Consider the following 17,556-nt stretch of genomic DNA (forward strand, 5'->3'; position numbering starts at 1 on the left):
AATCCTATTGGTATGTTACACTGTTGACATGTAATCTGTGATAAACGGGCGTGGTACTAAATGTTGATATTCGGAATGTCGTAGTCACAATATCAGCATGGTCTGAATGCCAACATTCAACATGATGACACTGACATACTGTAATGTCGATAAGAATGTTGATATTGTGAATGTTGACAATCGGCTTATTGACATAGCTTCTTTTATCCAGTTAGGCCCACCCGCGGCCTTATTCTAAATAACAGTATAACACACTAGACAACTTTTTCTTAAATCCCTGGAAAGGCATGTTCAGCGACCGCGGTTGATGTCACTGAACGATATCGCTAATCAATAGCTTGGCGAGCGGCACCACTGATTAAGGGCCAGATGCAGTAAGCTTCAAAAGTGATAAAATGTAGAGTTATAAACAGCCGGCCAATCAGCTCCTACCTGCCATGTCACAGACTGTGGGGCAGATTTATTAAGCTCGGTGAAGTGATAAATTGTCTGTTTTTTTATCACCGGCCAATCAGCTCCTAACTGTGAAGTTACAGGCTTGGTTTGAAAGATGACAGGTTGGAGCTGATTGGCCGGTGATAAAAACCAGACACTTTATGACTTCACCGAGCTTAATAAATCTGCCCCTGTGTTTGAAAAATGTCAGGTAGGAGCTGATTGGCTGGCTGTTTTTCACTCTCCATTTATAACTTTTGAAGCTTACTGCATCTGGCCCATAGTGAGGCAGGTGAGGAGTTTGGGCGGGATGTATTAAAATACATCGCCGCCCTTCGCCGCCCCCCCCGCCGCGATGCTGCCGCATATGTACTAAACTATGCGGCTGGCATCGCGGTGCGGTGACGGAGGCCCCCCGCGATATCTGTACACTGGTGTGCGGGCGGGTCTCCATCACCTTCCTGCCCCCACGCTCTCCCCTCACGCTGGGGACAGCTATGCATGCTGTCCCTGGCGCTTCCTCCTCCCCCCTGCAGCCGGAAGGATGTCCGGCTGCTTCACTAGGGGGAGGCAGGGCTTACCTTCCGGGGTCCAGGAGGACCCTTCAGGAAGGTAAGCCAGAGGGGGGGTCGGCGAATCGGCGGGTTTGCGTCAGCGGGCGGCGAAAAGAAGCCCATAGGCTTCTATAGGGTATACCCTTCAGTGCGGTATCATTTTTGATACATTGGAAAATGCGGTAAAACCGGGGTTTTACCGCATTTTCCATTTGATACATCTCGCCCTTTGACTGGGGCGGTACAACGCAGAATCCTCCCGTTGAGCATAAAGTTGGCAATCTACCTAGTTGTCTAGTGTGTATGGGGTTTAATGTGAGATATATTTGGTAAAATAGGAATTTTAGTATACTCCTGCTGTGTAAAAAGTATCAGGGTCATTGGTTACAGCAATACGTCTGACACCCTTATTATTATGAAAGGGCTGCAGAGAAGCACGAAACGTTAGTATTTGATTGTCATTGAGCTTCGCTAATTAACCAAACCTTTGTACGGGGTCATTACATCAGAGTTATGGTACATAACAGACATTGACCACACTTCACTCTTTAGCAATGACTTAATCATAGCATTGAGTTAATCAGTAACATTTGTGTGTCTGAGGTATATTATCATCGTCTCCCACATGTTACATAGAATCGCTGACAAGTTAATTACATCTTTTGCGCCTTTGTTTATAAAGAAGTGACAGAGAGATGTTATCGGGGATGGGAAACATACAACTATGTCTTCATTTGGCTTAATTCAGTTTCTTTTGTTTCCCCAGTTGATCACACCTCATGCCATCCGCGTGCAGACCCCTCCCAGACACATCCCCGGAGTGGTGGAAGTAACATTATCCTACAAATCCAAGCAGTTCTGCAAAGGGACGCCCGGGCGGTTCATATACACAGGTGGGGCTCGTGAAGTGACGCAGTTCTGCAGTTGTACCATTAATTAGAATGTTGCCTTTGCTTAGCTGTTCCTGGTAATTTATTGTGTAATACTGTGCCAGTCTATGCACAGTTAAAGTGGTTCCATTACCTGCTTTCCCAGGTGACCGCAATGATGTCACTAATTCCTAGTGAAATTACCTGCTGTTATTGTATATTACAGCGGTTCTCAATCTGTGGGTCCTGACCTCAAAGTGGGTCCCTCCCTTCTCAGCATGGGGTCGCGACTCCATGTTGCTGACCATCAGGCTGATGACTTTTCTAATCTCAGTAAATGATTCAAGAAGTCTGAAAAATCTGTTGAATTGTCTGTTATTTTAGACTCCTCCCATCATTTTGTGCCTCCACAATGCTGCCATGTAGGTGCCGTCTGCTGACTACACATGTGATGTGAGTGCCTTCTGCAGTAACTTGCTGGGGTCCTGTCATTATTTTTGGTGTAGGATGGGATCCCAGAGCAAAATAGTTGGAGGACCCCTGGTATATTAAATGTTTCCCTCCGCTGTCAGCATATGATGGAGACACTTTCATAACTTCGAACATTTACCTCATAGTTATCCATAGTGTATTATTACTTTTTTTTCTGCTACAGTGTGTGTTATGTCCCCAATACGACATGTTCATCACTTGTGTCCACGCCTGCTTGGAGCGGCAGTTGACGTCACATGACATCAACGCCCTACCCGAATTCAGCGATCTGCGGGCATAATAAAGTCAGTCTAGACTTTTATTAGCGAACAACAGAAATATCATTAGATTCTGAGCAACCATCAAATAATTTATCAGCCCAGCGGCTTCATGCGGAGAGATGTGTTTACAGCATTTACCTGTTTGCTAGGCTGCGATTAGCAAACAGGTCCGAATGAGGCCCTAAATCTATCACCTCATAGACACGTGTTACCCAGGGCCTCATACATCCTCTTTTGTAGGGTTTTCTTTTGTTTATTGCACTTATAGAAAGCAGATTATCTACTTACTAACTACTGATCCATCCTGCAGAACATCGCATACACAGATCCCTAACACAGATCCCTAACATCAGATGTGTCGATCGCATCACAAGCGACCAAATCGCATGCGATGCGACCGACGCGATGGACCCGATTTTTACATTGATTCAAATGTGAATAGGGTCCCTGGGACCCTATTTTACATTGGATTCAATGTAAAATTGTCCCCAGACCCCAATTTTAACCCCCCTGATGGCTCAAATGCCCCCATTGTGAACTGCACCCCACTATTGACGCCAACCCGAAGTGTGGTGAGCGCAGCGAGCCCTGCGAGGGGACGCGCATAACTTCACAGGTATACGCGTCCCCTTGCCACACTTCGGACTCGGTGGCTTGCTGCACTCGCCACACTTTATATTCTTCACAGGTATCCGCGTCCCCTCGCGGGGCTCGCCGCGCTTCGGGCTCGGTGGCTCGCTGCGCTCGCCACACTATTCTATTCTCAACTCCACGCCGTCGTGGATAGTAGGGGTATGAAAAGGTCGGAGGACGCCTACCGCCGCCCCTCGCGGACTCGCTACGCTCGCCACGCTTCGGGTTGGCGTTAATCGTGGGGTGCCGTTCACAATGGGGGGGCATTATTAATAGCCATGACGGGGGCATATACAATGAGAAATGGCCCATAATGGCCCATTTCCCATTGTTTGCTATGTAAAATGTTGTTAATCGCGTCCATCTCATCTTGTGCCATTATAATGGCACAAGACCGATGCGATCAACGCGATTGCAATGTTAAAAATATTTTAACATTGAACCCTATGGCAAAATCGCGTTGATAGCGTCGGTCGCGTCGCGTGCCATGTTAGTGCACGCGACCGACGCGATCAACGCGATTTTGCCTTTGACGGCAAAATGGACCTGATTTCAAAGGAAATCGGGTCCATCGCATTAGTCGTGTACCTTAACTTAAGATTGTGAGATTGTGGCCGTTCTAGGAAACAAGTACCGGACCTTTTTTGCGGCACCTTGTGTCTTGGGGGTGCTACGCCAATGTATTTCTGCTTCGCTCTAAGACTATATACACATTTATCTTAACTTTAAACTACCTATACTCTGAACACAAATGGAGCCTGAAATCGGGATCATTGATTTCTATGCTAATGGATGGCCTGTACATTGAGATGCTGGAATAAAGCATTTCATATGGTAAAAAAAAGGAATAATAAAGCAACCAAGATTCTCATGCACTTCCTTTAAAACCCCTTCAGTGGTGTTTTTTTTTTAGGTAGCACTCCCCACTGGGCAAGTTTTTTGGGGGGAGCGCTCCCTAAAAAAACCTACCACTGTTTTACCAGGGGCCAGGCAGCGCCGCTGAGAACTATATCAGCCACTGCCCGGCCCTGCCCCAGGCAACCCTACCCTGCCACCTGCAACCCGGCGTGATGTTACAAGGTCACTTCGCAGACTCGCACACAGCTGGGGGGGAGGAGGCGCAGACGTTGCTGAGTTCAGCAATCAGCTCAGCGGCAATCCTGAGAATTGTCCGGATTTGCCAGTCTGGGCACTGAAACATAGCCCGGAAAATTCTCGGGAATGCCAGGGTTAATTTCCATTTATAGGAACTACCAATTGAAGATGGAATCTATTGTGACTGGCGGCTGGCAGGGAATACTGGGCAGTGCCATGGCAGCAGATTCTCCTGCTGAGTAGGAGAACCACTGCTACTAACTGGTATTATGCATCACTGTCATGTTTCCTCCAGTGTTTTGAGGTTTTGTGTGTAGCAGGTATGTCCCACTGCAGCGAGACGTGAATGCCTCAGCCTGCCCCTAGCTGTTCCACCTTAGTAACTGATCAGCCAGGCAATAGAGATCAATCATAGAGGAACTGAGGCCAACACAAACATATCGACAAAAGCAAAGCCAATAAGAGCTGGCGCAGAAACTTCATTCATCATCTGAGTGAGAGAGGAGATAGGAGAGAGCGCAGCCATTGCCAGGAATTATCTGGGGGACAGATCTGAGATTCCTAAGTCACATCATTGGCATCTCCTCCTCAATACTGCCCTGAGTCTCCTCCTAATCTTTATCACTGAATCTATTTTTTCATCACTTGTCTGATGACTGCATAGAAACGCTTCCTCCATGACACTACTGTACTGCGAGTAACCCTCAATTTATAGCACAGTACGGAGATTAACCACCAATGTACAGCACAGCACTAAGAGTAACCACCAATTTACTGCACAGCACTAAGATAAACCACCAATTTACAGCACAGCACTAAGAGTAACCACCAATTTACGGCACAGCACTAAGATAAACCACCAATTTACAGCACAGCACTAAGAGTAACCACCAATTTACAGCACAGCATTACGAGTAATCACAAATTTACAGGACAGCATTAAGAGTAACCACCAATATACAGTACAGCACTAAAGGTGCCCATACACTGCTACGATGCCTCGCAGCAGTGTACGGACACCCGACAACCAGCGAGCCGCCGGCAGGGACGCATGTGATCTGTTGTGATGGATCTCATGTGTCCCTGCTTCCCGCCCACCTCACCGCCAGGAGGGAGGTCCCAGAATGGGTGGTCGGATGGCCAGCCCGTCCGACCACCTGGTCGGGTCCGATGCGCACGGGACTAAGCATCGGACCTGACTGCGTGTCAGGGAGAGACGATTTGGTCCTATTTAACGGGCCGATTGGTCGCCTCAGTCTATGGGCACCTTAAGAGTAACCACAAATTTACAGCACAGCATTAAGAGTAACCACCAATTTACGACACAGCACTACGATTATCCACCAATTTACACACTGAGCAATGTTCGCCCATCCAATCACTTTTCCTGGGAGTGGACGACTTTCCATAGCAGCGCGCTATGGGAAGCCATACATCCTGTTGCTCAGCTGCTGGTAATATCAGCAGATAAGCGCTGGTGGCCCCTGATAATGTGGGAGCTAATGGTCTGACCATACTGGGCGGCTTTTGAACTCTAACGGCAAAACTGAGCTGCTTTCAGCTCAAATTCACCCAGTGTGTATGGGCCTTAAGAGTAACCACCAATTTACAGCACAGCACCAGAGTAACCACTAATTTATAGCCTAGCACTAAACATTACCGTCAATTTATAAGCCCAGCACTAAGACTAACCCTCAATTTATAGCCCAGCACTAAGAGTAACCCACAATTTATAGCCCAGCACTAAGAGTAACCCACAATTTATATCCAGGCATGAAGATTAACCACCAATTTACCATACTGTTCCAAATGTTATTGTATCACATTCAGGGCCTATCTCTTGTCTGTACGTACTTGCCTATGCAGCTGTGAATGTTTAGACTACAGAATTGGTAATTATCACAAGTGAGTCTGGTGCCCAGAAAAGAAGACCCCCACCTTAGCCTAGAAAAGAAGACCCCCACCTTAGCCTAGAAAAGAAGACCCCCACCTTAGCCTAGAAAAGAAGACCCCCACCTTAGCCTAGAAAAGAAGACCCCCACCTTAGCCTAGAGAAGAAGACCCCCACCTTAGCCTAGAAAAGAAGACCCCCACCTTAGCCTAGAAAAGAAGACCCCCACCTTAGCCATCGCAACCTGCAGATTGTTGCACCTAAATGCGGTGTGGATCCAATTGCTTTCTGTTACCAGCAGTCATGCAATGAGCTACCCTATTAATGGTGCTGGAAAGGTTTAACTCTTATCCCCTCAATTTTTTTTTTCTTTTTACTGGGGACAGTTTAATTTTTTTTCCACATGAATTAAAGCCTTAACCTGATCTCCCCATCACCCCCCACCCCTCTTTAAAGTAATCAGAAAATTTATAGAGCAGCGGATAAAATAATAAAAAAAAGGTTGTAGGATATCGACCCCATGAAAATAATAACACGACTCATCCGTAGGAAGAAGAAAAATGAAGCAGTGAGGGGGGGGTGGGGGGGGGGGGTGTCTGGAGCGTGCTGCTGTGTGTATTGATCCAGAGGACAGAAGCACACGCTCTTCTTCTCATTAGCTCTCTGGCTCCATGGTCTTGTTACATGGACACCGCAGCGCTCACAAGGAGGTGGAGAGGGGGGTGGGAGGAAGGATCACAGCCTCTGACCAAGAAATGGGAAACAGATCCGAAGCAGATATGGCAAAACTCACTGTCACCTTCCCGCTGTGACAGGACGGCTCCTTTTTCATCCTTCCCGACTTGACATAGGGGTAATTATGCCACTGACATCCAAAAGGCGATTTCCCAAAGGATAAGGCCTCCTGGAACATGTGTCCATCACTTTATAATGGATCTGGCCTTTTTAGAAGGGTTAATGAATTACTGAAGGCTGGCACCAGTAAACTACACTTCAGAGCTCATTTAATAAAAGGTGCTATTTCCATAACCGTGTGATAACATGAAACAGCCAATGAGACTTCAGCTGTCACTTTACTAACACAGTTCAGAACATGAACACAAACTTTTGATTGGTTGTTACAGGTTACACGACGTGTCTATACATTGCGCCAATTTTTAAAGATACTAAAAGTGCAGCATTGAATGGATTATATTCAGATACAACCCAGATTTGTCTGCCTGGGGGGTAACAGTCTCCATAGATCTGCTGGGGGAAATCTTTGCTATCCTCTATAACATCCTCCCAACCATTGTCCTCTACGCTTTGTGAGCAGATAGTGAGACATTCATAAGATGGTCGCCTGATCTGCTCACAATCTGCATACGAACCGATCGCGATCTGTACTCAGTTGAAGGGATCGTTTTTAAATCCTGACTGCAGCAGGTAGGATCGGCAAAACGACCAGCGGGGACGTGCATCGGATCGCAGTCGGATCTAAAACATTCCAAAACATACTCAATTTACATACAATCGGTCGAAATTGGGGGAATTGAGGCCACATCGTTCTGATGTGTGCCCAGCATGAGAGGTACATTTACTAAAGCTTTTAAAAATTAAAGTAGGTGATGTTACCCATAGCAACAAGCCAGATTCTGTCTATCATTTCTTATGGGGAACCTTTGGATCTCCAGCTGTTGTTGAACTACACATCCCAGCATTCCCTGCTAACGTTTCGCTCTTTGTCCATGCTAAACTGTTGCAGGGCATGCTGGGATGTGTAGTTCAATAACAGCTGAAAGGTCAAAGGTTCCCCATCCCTGCTATATTGCATTGCATCCTAGAAAATGATAGAATTTGTTTGGTTGCTATGAGCAACACCGATTTTCATTTTTAGAAGCTTTAGTAACTTTTCCCCTAACACTCCAGGTTTTAAAGTTAGCTATTCTTGAGCACAGGTGACTCAAGAACCTAAATACGCTGTTGTTTTGATTTAACATCTGTGCTCAGGCATGGAGATCCCAATGACCTGGACTGGATCGTTCCTTGAGGACCGAGGTTGGGAAACACTGCTGTATAATGATCCCACTATCCCTGTTTCAGATGCCATAAGCTAGCCATTGGCCCGTAGCCTTCACTGCTTCTTTCTTATAGTTTACCAAGATGTCCTACTGAGTGGTCCAGTTCTACAAGTGGGCTTAGCATGGTTTCTAAATATAAATGATACTCATACAATAATAGGGATGTCCATGGTGGTGTGCAAGGCTTAACTTCATTCTTTCACTTACTGTCAGATCAGGGAGAAGCTTTGGGTGTTATACTAATTTACTCGCATCCCCCGTGCGTTCACATAGGGGACCGATGGTGTGCGTCTGCGCATGCACAGATGCATTTTCCTGCATGTGCAGACGCAGGGTGCGTGCACCCACAGCGAACAGTCTGTTTGCCTGGACAGCGGGCAGGGGGGGCGGAGAGGGGCGTCGGGCGCTGGGCAGCTCCATTAGCATATAGGAAGGCCCAGCATTTCATGGGCGTTCCCATGAGATGCTCATGCTAATGAGGCCGTGATGCTGGTGCGGGGAGGGGGGGGGGACTGGGGCAGGCAGCTGACATCGCTGGATGTCAGCTGCCCCGCCATTTCCCTCCCAGCGTGCACACCTATGTGAGTGACTTGAAAGTCACTTTTATGTGCGTGCACCTTCAACATCTTTCGATGGTCGGCGACCATTGGAAGATGTGGGAGGTTCCCCAGCCTGCAAATGGATGTTTATATTAAACATCCATTTTTCAGCCTGTGCGTGGGAACACACACTGTGAGGGTGGGGGGTTGGTGGACTTTCAAGGCTATGAATTCGCAGCCGTGCTAATCATCCAGAATAACCCCCTTTGTTTCTGAATCCTCTTAGCGTCTTTATTCACCAGCCTTTGTCAGCGTGTTATGGAATCTGATTGGATAACCATGTCATCCAATTAAGTGCTTTCCTACACATACAGTACATGCTCACTGTTAACATGTACCGGAGCTGTTGGGTGTTTGCACTGGGGATATATATGTAGGTAAGGGTGATTCCTGGAACTTCTGTTAGGTATGTGATATTTGCGTACTCCATCCTTACATTTACAAAGTTGGAGGATTTATATTTAAGAAAAGTGTTAACAAAGCTTTTGCCCCATTATTAAGCCTTTTCTCACGTATACTGTTTTAAACTCGCAACTTCTTATATACTTTTGCTACTTATTTCATTGTAAGATGGCATCAGCGGAATACCATTTATTCCTCCTGCTGCTGAATTGAGACAATTTATTAATTATAGTACATTGTATGAATAGGAAAACTTGATACAAAGTTTTCAGATGTCATTCTTTATGGGTATTGAGCCTATCTCAGTTTAGTTTTTCCAGTTCTGACGCTGTATCTTGTATTTTTCTTGCCTTGCCTTCTGGCACTGTTTCATCCTTCTGCAGCGCCCATTGTAGTCCTTAGACACTGCGCTACCTGCTTCTGCTGCCTGTTTTATGCCTACAGCTATTGCCTGAATATCTGCAGCTGTTTCCTAATCAGGCACTTTGGGGCCAATTCTCCTCTAATACGGGGGGTTACAGTACTCACAAATCAGGACCGGCCTCGTCCATGTGTCAAAGACACAGCTGCCGCTTCTTGTCGCAGGTTGAAAACTTAAAAAACCAAATTTGGTTCCTTTTCTAAACAAGCCACAAACCTCAATCTACACTTAACTTCCAAAATGAGAAATTTATGAGGAGAGAAAGCAATAAAACGGTTACAATCTGGCGTTTGGTCCCTGTCTGTCGGCTCCCAGCTGCCCCTTTTCTTCCAGTATGTGGCTGCCCTGAGTTTATTAAAGGTTTTACCACTTCTCACTTCTGCTTTCTGCTAAATGGCGGGGATAAAACATCTAACTGCCTGAAGAGTTGTCTGTGTCACAGCGTGTACATCTGTCTGCGGCATTCTGAGGAGATATAGGGACGTATGCACGCAGAGACTTATACTGGTGCACTACCAGAAAATGGCTGCAATCTGCTAGATTTCTGCTGACTGCCGTTGTGCAGTAAAACTGTTCTTGCTGTTTAGCCTCTAGCCCCCTAGGTCCTGATGCATTACCATCACTGTAAAGATGGAAAATAATTTGGTATGTGCGCAGTACGTGCTTGCTCAGAGGAAAGGAATACAGAACTTAAATTGCAAAAACACAGATTACGCCTCAGTAGTTACTATAGTTTACCATGCAACAATAGTATTGTTACATTACTGTTTGTGCCATATTATTAATATAAAATAAGGGGTTTTCCAGCTCTATAAAATAAAACCTTAGATTTGGCTAATTAGCACCCATACTTCTTTAATGGGATCCCCCACTTTGATCAGGGCCGTTATATTCTACCATCTGCATAGCAGCAAAGAGAAAAGATGTGCTCTCCACTAATACTGCAAGGAACTGGTATCTCTACTTCACTGATTACAGGAAGGAGAGAAGGTGACTTGCACCAACCTGTAACCAGCCAATGGCAGTGATTGTTATGTGAGAGCAGTAATACCACCATTAACCTGCTTGTGACCCAGTGCTGTAACCAAAGCACATCTTACTGGCCACTGGTTGACTGATTTCAACCACTTATGTTACTAGTATGAGGTGGAGAGTTGGAGACACTGGATTTGATTGGGCAGTAGTTCCTGTGCTGTGACCATGTACTTAACCACCAGGCCCAATGGCTGCTCTCTCCAGCCTGTACTGTTAGAAGCAGTGGGCTGGCCCTCAGTACAGACACTGTTAGAGACCTTAGGGCCTTCATGGTATGATGCTTAAAGAGCAGAGTTGTCCAGAAATTAATAACCCCTTAAGGAACTATAATAACATTTTAATAGTGTACAACATGAACTAGAGACAAAATCTATTTTTATAGTAACTTAGTTTTATGTGTAATTATTAAAAAGAAATCTCCAAATACTACATTTTTGGGGAATATATTATTTGCCCAGTTCAGTTCCATTTTCCAAAATAAAAATGGGGCAGATTTATCAACAAGGGATATTCTTGTTATTACTCATTTGAAGGATAAATAAAGCTCCAGTCAATCAGATCCTAACTGTCATTTTTCAAATACATGACAATTAGCTGGAGCACCATTTATCATTCATAACAAGTGATAACAAGAATATCACTCGTTGATAAATCTGTCACTATGGATGAAATGTAATAGGGCGAGAGAATCAGAAAATGAGAGATTTGGTAAGAAATCTCCAGGGTTTTTTTAAAGCGGCAATCATTTACACTGCAAAATCCAACTGGTTTTGCAGTGTGAATGAATGGCGCTTTAAAAAACTGGAGATTTCTTACCAAATCTCTCGGTTTATATTTCTTCTACATCCAGTGCTTTTCTAAATTACAGAATCGGCAAATCACTGCTGACCGCCGCTCTATTAGGTAAGGTGTATGTGTTAGTAGGAGAGCCAATCACAAGCCGTAATTAGTGGTTCAAGAACCCAACGGTACATTTAATTCCGTAGATGATAGTGCAACTTTAGCAGAATACAGTGTTAAATATAGGAGCCACTTTCCTGTGTGACAACCAGTGCACCAAAATGGGACAGTAGTTAGGGATATGTGAACAACTGGCCTGACGTGACTTGTATTACCTACATATAACATATTCTCTATATAACATATTCTATCCAATTAAATATTAGTATGTAAAGCAAGAGGCAGCCCAGCGAACTAATTGTGGGAGAACGGAAGCTCTAATTGGCTTAGAAAGTAGTAAGTACGTGGGATTACCACCCAGTGTACAGTAAGTGGATAAGCAGAAATGAGGTTCATGTGTTCTCAGAACAAAGCTGAAGATGATGGTTTAATGGGGGCTTGTCAGACGGTATGAGAGCTGATTAGTAGGCTCCTAAATGAGGACCTGACTAGAGAAGAAGAACGCAGGCAGACCCAGACTTCCCCATTTATCCAGCTTGGTGCCAGAGCAGAGGGGTTAAGCAAGGTGTGCAGACAAGGAATTATACCCTCCATTACGCGTCTCGCTAACATGCACCGCTGTGTATTCTCACCAGCACGCAGACACTTTCAAAGGCCCAATATATTGTGTCAGCCTTCCACTTTAAACCTCAGAAGCATTACTTCTGATTATTTAGCTTTTAAGTGTCTGCTCTGTGCTTGGTTCTGGGGGGAGATGAAATCCAGGAATCAGAAATCAATGCTAATATAATCAGGAAACAGTGGAAGATGCTTCCTCGTGTTACAGAGGCTCCAGCATCAGCAGTATATTTCACCAGGCCTGGAGGAGGGGTGGACAGCTGCGCCCATTGCTCACAGTCAGAGCTCGGAGAGTGGGAAGATCGGGGTTAATGTGAAAATGCAGACTCTCCATGTATCAGGAGACCTTGTAATGTAACATGGAAAGCTACATATGTTGTATTTAGAATGTGGAGGTGTTATTTACATTATACATCCATAATCACACTAGTGTAAATGAGGGGATGTTACCCAGGTTCCGTCCAGTGATGGCAATGGGCACGGCCTGATTAAAGGTTCCAGGTGCCCTAAGCTAATACACATGTTACCTCCCAACTTCTGAACCCTCTAAAGAGGGACACTCGCACATCGAAAAGAAGGCGTGCCCTATACAAATGGGGGCGTGGTCTATGCAAGGAGGGCACCGTCTGGCCATGCCCCCATTTTCCGCCCTCTGCGCTGCTGAATAGACACTGCCGGCCGCGGGCAGGGGGCAGGACCATTTTAAAAAAAACGGGACAGTCCCGCCACAACAAACGAGACAGTTGGGAGGTATGCTTCCCACAGCAATCTGGCAGTCACCTTAAGAACCTTACCTCCCACAGTACATCGGGACAGGTGATAGATAACAAGCATGGAACAAAGTTGGCCTTTATTTTATTCCTCAGCTGTCACCTGCAAGCCCCCCCCCCCCCCCTCCCCCTCAGTCCTAGCCCCCTAGGTTGCAGCCTAACCAGCTTATTGGTTAATCGGGCCTTGGCAATTGGCAAGATCATAGTGTTGCTAGAAGTACATCAGCATTGAACACATTATTTCCCATTGGCTAGAGCAGTGGTTCCAATACATTTTTGAATCATGGCACCCATGAGTATCTGAATGTTTTTCACAGCACCCCTAGGGCAAAGGTTTCAGAAAATCAGAAAAAAAAAATTTAATTGAGTATATTATATTTATTTCTGATCCTAAGGATCAATTGTGGTAATGGACATAATTCACTTCTGTTTGTATTACATTGGCCATAAATAATTTGAAATGGTCATGTACCACCAATTGAGGGCACCCCTGCAGGTCCTTTAAGGCACCCGAGGGCACGGCACACAGTTAGAGTCTATAATATACAGGGTATCACTGATACGTGAATGGATGTAGGGATCAAGGATGTGGCATATCATATGGCCTTTTACCCATGATTGGATGCAGGTGGGGTGCCATTAGAAATGTCTATCCCTAGTACCCAGAAGAAGCATGGCCACAATGTGTGAGCATGGCCAGAACATTCTGATAGCCCCATCCAAAGATGCTGTGCCACTAGAGGGGACACGATTACACCATATTGGTGTATATGTTGAACCCCCTATCAGGGGTCTTGGGGCAGGCGGTATGCGGTGATTAGATGGACACGTGAAATGGCCAACATACCCAAGGTCGGCATGGTACTGTGCCTGAAGCATTACCAGCAGATGTAGCACACTTATAAGGTGTCTATGTCAACATATGTTGACACAGACACAGAAAAAACTCATGTCGACCTTATTCAGGTCGACCATGTCTATGTTAACCATAAGTATGTGTTGGTCTTTTGTCAATGTCGACCTTGGGTATGTCAACCATTAGTCATTGTAGACCATTAGTGGTCGACCTAGACATTGTCTACCATTTATACTGTAACCGGTTCAGGCATGGGAAGAGTCTTGGTGTAAAGCAGTGGCGGGGAAGACGCGTGCAGTGAGATGGCAGAAGCAAGTAAAGGGCAGTGAGTCCTGCTGGAGATGGGCATAGACCGGATGTTACTCTTTAGCATAGGTGTGGTTAGTGGTGAGATATAGGGAGGGGGCGAGGATAGAGGTCACCTCTGTTGGGACTCCATGTATGTGCTGCTAGGAGGATGATAATGCCTCAAATCTCCTGTGCACAATAGATTATACTCTTCCCCCCCCCCTCTCTCTCTCTCTCTCTCTCTCTATATATATATATATATATATGTATATATATCGGTCTATTTATGAATGATTGGTCTTAATGGACCATATAATTATGCACTTCTTTTTAAAAGAAATTAAAAAAAAAGAGAACCATAATAATCAGAAGAAATGCTTGTGTGCCTAAGGCCATACAGTACATTGCATCATTTATAATAACAAACCCTAAACAGAACCTGCTGCCATCTCCCTGGGAGTGAGGGGTAAACCTGTATTCACAACAATGCAGCCAGGATGCAATGACACAGGTGCCTCAAACACACCACACTGGTTCCAGGTCTCCAATCTCATGGTTCAGATCATAGAATGGCCTCACCCAGCGCCAGGGACACTGATGCTTTCCTGGAGAATATAGAACGCATAGAATGCAGAGTTGGTTCTCTATAGGCTATTGGATTAGAAGACATTAGTGCATAGGGACAGGTGAAAGTAAATGTCCTTGCTAGGAGAGCTGCAGCCTAGGAATACATTTATTCTGTAGATAATCTTTCAGTGGCTGCGCCTTGCTGGGAGCCAGTAAACCATCACAAGCTTGTTACCTGCTCAGAACAGAGTAATATGTATTGTCGCTCAGCAATTGTGCTGCTGCAATTCACCCCCTCTCTGCCTGACAGTGTTTATCTAAAATACTTTCCCCGCCGAGTGTTCTGGTCTCAGCAAACCATGTCTTATTGGGCGACCTTTTCATTCCCAGTGAGAAGGGCTGAGCTCGTCAGATAAAAGCAACGAGGCAGAGAACAGGAGAAACGCAAGTTACAAAAAATCGGGGCATGATTGAAAACAAGATGTGTTAAATCAATGCTCTTTATCACCTGCCTGTTTTCTGGCAATTGCTGCTCTCAGCTCATTCGGAGCACAAACGAGATGATAAAAGTAGTGTCAGGGAGCTCGCTGGGGTACGAGGAACGTAAACCTGTTTATCACACATGCTCAATGCATCTCCACTCCTGTGCCTGATAACCAGCAATGTCACAACTCCCAGGCAGAATCGTGATGAACAATTACCAGTAACCAGAGGAACTGGGACCAGAGGGAGGAATGTGAGCATTGGAGCCAGGCCTCGCAGCACAGATACACAGATAGATAGATAGATAGATAGATAGATAGATAGATAGATAGATAGATAGGGGTATGGGTAAAAACCAGACCAGGACAAGACCTCCGGACCGCCTGACCGGACATCAAAATCTGCATTCCGGAGCTTGTAGCGTCCGGTCCGGAGGGTGTCGTGTCCGGGGGGGCTGCCTGTGACACCTGTCACCAGGGGGAGGAAGGGGGGGGGGGGGTAGAATAAAGCCTCCCTTTATGGTCCGGGCATGTAGCAAAAACCGGACGGTCCGGACCACATGGGGAGGCTGCAATCTCCACTTCCCCATGTCCCTGATGATAGCTATCACAGGGACCCCCCGGACAAGACACCCCCCGGACGGGACAGCCCCCGGACCGGACACTACAAGCCCCAGACTGCAAATTTTGATGTCCGGTCCTGTGGTCCGGGGTTTAGTCCGGGTCCGGGTTTTTACATAGTCCCGATAGATAGATAGATAGATAGATAGATAGATAGATAGATAGATAGATAGATAGATAGATAGATAGGTTCTTGTTGCACCAATATAAGATATTGAATAAGAAACATCTATCCCAGGTCCTACTTTAGTTTTGCTTCCGAGGTATCTCTTAGTAGTTCGCTATGGTCCTTGGTCATCTCTCGATTTCATCTACAGCAACTATCGCCCAACACTGGAAATCCCCTTCTCTTCCACGTTTGCTAAAGTCATCTCCAAAATCCAATTTAATATTCAGATGGAAACCAGAGATGTCCCGTTCTCTGCGTCTGCCTCCTCCCCCTTCATTAAGTAGTTTCCCTGGCACACTTATGGAGCTCCCCCCCAAAACTCGGTCACAACTGACTCTTGTCCCTCATCCAACCTAAATGAGACCCTGGTAGCCGTATTCCCCACCTGAAGGGCTGATGCTTATCGGTGTGCTTCTTATATGTTCTACAGTATTTATTATTTTATTATACCCATGCCCATTTCTTTATCTCTCGGTTTTTGTTTTTTTGTGGGGTTTTTTTGTTCTTGTGTTTTGACCTATTAGTTTTTTCATATATTATGTACCACATGCAGGTTGATATTATGCATTTGGGTATCCAGATGGCTGACAGACAAAGTCCACAGTCAATAGGTTGACACTAAAAGGTTGACATGCACAAGATTGACATTGACAAAAGGTTGACACACACAGAAGGTCAACATGGCAATGGATGACACATGAAAAGGCCGACATGAGTTTTGGGGGATCTTTTCATATGTTTTTACTTTTACTTACTTTACCATACACGTGGACGCCGACTGGGAACAGTAAAGTGTGCCGAGATCAGCGAAGCTCTTAGATCAAAGCATGGAGAGCAAAGGGTGCCATGCGAGGGGATGCAATACACTAATTGTGGGTCAGGTGTTAACACTGACACTGTGTCAACATTTTTGTCAATGTTGACCTTCTGTATCGACCTGACTGTCAACCTAGACATTTTCTGGGAGCTATAGCCCACGCATGCATTTCTGTGCCCTATCCTGAAGAGGAGGAGGAATGCGCTGGAGGGGCTCTCAGTGGCAAACGCAGGATTTTCAGAAGGGGGTTTCCAGAGGGGCAGAGCAAAGCACGGAGATGGACACTTAGGTGACCCAGTATATGTCGGGTCAGTTAAAGTATTATAGATAGACCAAATGTATATAAATAATAATAATAAATATATATATATATATATATATATATATATATATATATATATACATACAGGGGGATCAACAGCAGTGTAGACCCTTGGGCATAGCAATGTATTGGGGCACTTACCGATCCTCCAGCGTTAGGGGTGGGGCGAAGCTTTGCCCCGGGTGGTAGGGGGTATTATATCAACTGCTCAGCATGTAGGGCCTGGATCAGTAATTTCCACTAATTACCCCTTTACTGCACAGATGGTGGGAGATGGGGTGGGAGAAGGGGGCATTGGGCTGAATGAAAGGGCCCTGATACATAACTTCCAGGGTGGTAGAGGATGTTTAATATGCAGAGGAGGGGTGTATAGTGGAGTGGGCTTATTATTCATAATTTT

The 17,556-nt window shown here is 45.5% G+C and overlaps 1 protein-coding gene across 4 annotated transcripts in view; it reads left to right on the forward strand.

Annotated features, from left to right (window-relative positions):
* Positions 1 to 17,556, forward strand: part of EBF1 (EBF transcription factor 1) — a 310,040-nt gene that overhangs the window by 256,603 nt on the left and 35,881 nt on the right. For all 4 annotated transcript variants that reach the window (XM_083181698.1, XM_083181700.1, XM_083181701.1 and 1 more), the window contains exon 10: positions 1,756 to 1,882. In XM_083181698.1, the coding sequence (XP_083037824.1) occupies positions 1,756 to 1,882 (127 nt within the window). The remainder of the gene's footprint in view (positions 1 to 1,755; positions 1,883 to 17,556) is intronic.

The sequence above is a fragment of the Crinia signifera genome, chromosome 4 (genome assembly GCF_055691185.1).
Source record: "Crinia signifera chromosome 4, ASM5569118v1, whole genome shotgun sequence".
Taxonomy (NCBI): Eukaryota; Metazoa; Chordata; class Amphibia; order Anura; family Myobatrachidae; genus Crinia; species Crinia signifera.